This window comes from Arachis duranensis, chromosome 1, assembly GCF_000817695.3.
Source record: "Arachis duranensis cultivar V14167 chromosome 1, aradu.V14167.gnm2.J7QH, whole genome shotgun sequence".
Classification (NCBI taxonomy): domain Eukaryota; kingdom Viridiplantae; phylum Streptophyta; class Magnoliopsida; order Fabales; family Fabaceae; genus Arachis; species Arachis duranensis.
The window spans coordinates 42,533,064-42,536,559 of record NC_029772.3 but is presented as its reverse complement, the minus strand read 5'-3'; the positions used below and the strand labels follow the sequence as shown (position 1 = coordinate 42,536,559).

Genomic DNA, 3,496 nt, shown 5'->3' with positions numbered 1-3,496 from the left:
AGATTTTTTTATTTAATATTAAAATAATACATATTAATATAAAAAAATTAATAGTAAATATAAAATTTATTGTTAACAAAAATTTTAGTAAAATCACAATTTAATAATTAAAAGATTATTGAAGAGTATCTTCGAAAAAATAATTTAATTATTAAATTTTTTAAAAAATATTTTGATAAAAATAAAATTTAATTAATAAAAAATAATTTATTAAATGATATTTTGGTAAGCAAAATTTAATGACAAAAGAATAAAATTTTGTTAAAGGGTATTTTGTAAAAAATAATTTATTTTTCTTGAAAAATAGATAAAATTAACATTAGTTAACACAAAAATTTAAAATGAATTAAAAACGAGATTTTTTAAAAGTTATAAGGAGGGAGAATACATATTTTACAAATAGAAAGGAAGGAAGTATCATTTTATCATTTTTTAAAAAAATGGAGTAAAATTTTCTCTTTATTTTATACTATTTTTTTGGATCATCAATGATTAAATTTTAAATTTTAAATTATAAAAATTCTAATATCATATCATAAAATTATTTTTTTCAAAAGTTTAACTTAATAAAAAAAACTGTATAAATAACTATACTTTTAAAAATTACTTATCAAGTGAGTAGCAATCATTAGCTCATTGTTGATTATTTCATAATTTTGTACATACATCAAGTGAGTCCATTCTTTTTTCCTTCGTGGTACAACTATAAATATGCTTGTATTAGGATGTATATTTTTCCAACACGAATTACTTTCTGTAGAAGTTTTTAATTTGTGATCGCTTAAAGAAAAAGTTTATCTGCGACTCCAGCTATTATTAGTATTTGGTATTATAGATATAGATAGAGCAACATATTTGGCGTCGCCTTTGGAGTCGTTGTGCCGAGTAAATATTCTGCTGAACTTTCTGGAACTCTGATATTCCACAAGGTATGGTTATTACACCTGGATGATCAAACCCATACACTTTCTCTGCCTTCTCTAGAAGCTTCCCAAGCAAAGGGTGGTTCAAGTGTGTAACGGGCACCAAAACTCGTTGCTTCTCTCCCTCCCATTCTCCAACATAAATTGCCATATGTCCCTTCGGTACTACCTCTATTGGGCTTAGGCCCAATGCAACATACCTGTTCTTTAAAGAGCTTCCAGGCCCAAGACGACGCACCCATTTCAACATCACATGCTTGGGGTTCATGCCTACAAGCTGCCTTTCTGACTTTCTTATCGACGTCTAATTAATCCAAGACACTTTTTGTTATTATGGAATGATATGAAAAAAGTTTTGTTTCGTTCCTCCCTGCAAATTATATGTGTATACTAAGTTAAGATATTATATGCAAATAAAAAATATTATTCATGATATGTTAAAATTCAGCCTCCAAATCGATTACTATATATTATATATTTATTTATAAATATATATATTATTTAATTTATTTTTAATATATATATATATATTTAATATATATTTTATGTATTTTATACGAGGGATTAATTTTTAGCGTACATTAAATAAGAGTTTATATTAGAACATACCTCTCCCTTGGGTTAACAGTCGACGTAATGGCGTCCCCACCTTTCCATTGGAGAGAGATTTGATTCTCGTGGTTACATCGGGTTATTACTATCATATCATATTGAACTATAAGAGTTGAAGATATTCAATGGAATGAGAGAGTACGTTTGTTGTGTATGTGTGACAAATTTTGTAGAGATGCTTTGATTATTTGATCATTAGTAGGGTTGCTCCTTTTAAAAGACTAAGAATTGTGTCGTTTTTGTCATGTGTTGGAGTGGTGGTGTAGGATTGTGTAAGTGGTGATGATTAATAATATTAATGTGATTATAATTTGGTCAATTTAATTAGCGATAAGGTGATGTGCACAAAAGGAAGCACTAATGTGGCACAACTTTTGACCAAGAACAAGAGAAATGTTCAATTTTGTCAAGCTGTCACATGTCTTCTTACGCAAACATTCCAAACTTGGAAATATTATGTTATTAACCCTTAAACCTGGAAAAATATGTTATCGTTATATTTAAAAAAATTTCCTAGTTTCTTTCAAAAGGTAATATGTATATTATTTCTTCGTCCTTTCGATATTGCCCAAGAAAGTTCTTATACATTTTCTTTTGGTGTTTATATTGCTTGGGAAAAGAAAATTAGTTAATTCGGTAGATCTCCATCGGATTGTAGTGTTATATTACCAGGTACTGTACTTTTTCTTTTGTCCTGTGTCAACACGGTATATTTTCTATCTTCAAACTAGAGTAATACCGGCCCTTTGCACGGAATGAGTACTTATTTGGTAGTACTTTTTTTTTTTGTGGAGTGAACTACCAATTCGATTCTTGACCATTTTGTAGAATAACAAAGTTTTCTCTGGCAAATAAAACAATTCACTTCGGTCCATATTCCATACTTTCGTGACACAAGACGGTTTCTGTGGGTGGATTTTCAGTAACTACAATCGAAAAATGCTGAGCTGGCACGGTGAGCGTGTGTTAGCTTGCTGATGTGGATGACACCTCAAATGGTCAGAGAGTTAATTGTCTCTATCCACCTCAAATGGTCAGGGGTTTAATTGTTCCCATCCACTTCAACCAAAACTACCTTCCTCTTCCATCTTCGCTCAACTGCTACGCCGGAATGGAGGAACAGCCACCACCGCCCACCTCCGCCATCCTCAGCCATAGTTGCCACCATGTCGAAGAATGTATAAGACCAATACACAACCCTACAACAGCCTCGAGGAGGAAGTTTTCGACAGCAAGGAAGGCAATGAAGTCACCAAGCTCGATGTGGAGGAAGGAGAAAGAGTTATCGGCGACGGGGACATCGACTACGAACTCGGTGTAGCAGAGGGTGGAGAGGAGGGCGGAGAAGCCAGAGATGGCATAGTTGAGAACGATGGCGGGACCGGCGTCGGTGCGGGCCTCCTGGCCGGTGATTACGAAGATTCCGGAGCCGACGACGGAGCTGAAAGCGAGCCAGGTGAGGTCCCAGGCGGTGAGGCAGCGGCACATGGGATTCTCGCTAACATGAGGGAGGACGTTGAGCTCGTTACTGTCAGAGGAGCGAGGAGGCGATCCCTTAGACGAAGGCACGCGGAGGCAAGGGCGGCCCGGTAGGTGGTGAAGCTCTAGAATGAGGGCTCCGAAAAGAAGTCTTGCTTACTCCACCGCCAGTAGCTCCGGGTGTGAGCGTTGGGGATGGCGGAGGTGGGGGTGGTGGCGGTTCCTCCATTCCGGCGTAGCAGTTGAGCGAAGATGGAAGAAGGAGGTCGTTTACCCCCTGACCATTTGAGTTTCCACGTTTGCCAGCTCAGCGTGCCAGCTACATTTGAGGTGTCCACGTTTGCCAACTCAGCATGCCAGCTCAGCGTTTTTTGATCGTAGTTACAGGAGATCCACCCACAGGGACCGCCTTGTGTCACGAAGGTTTGGGACAGGGACCGAAGTGGATTACTTTATTCGTCAGGGGTTGCTTTGTCATTGTG

The 3,496-nt window shown here is 36.4% G+C and overlaps 1 protein-coding gene across 1 annotated transcript; it reads right to left on the bottom strand.

Annotated features, from left to right (window-relative positions):
- Nucleotides 1–816: 816 nt before the first annotated feature.
- On the bottom strand, nt 817–2,703 carry LOC107487319 (auxin-responsive protein SAUR36-like). Its single transcript, XM_016107939.1, has 2 exons — nt 2,611–2,703; nt 817–1,227 (listed from the first exon to the last, which is right to left on the bottom strand). The coding sequence occupies exons 1-2, from the start codon at nt 2,701–2,703 to the stop codon at nt 817–819; spliced, it is 504 nt and encodes a 167-aa protein (XP_015963425.1).
- Between the last annotated feature and the right edge of the window lie 793 nt (nt 2,704–3,496).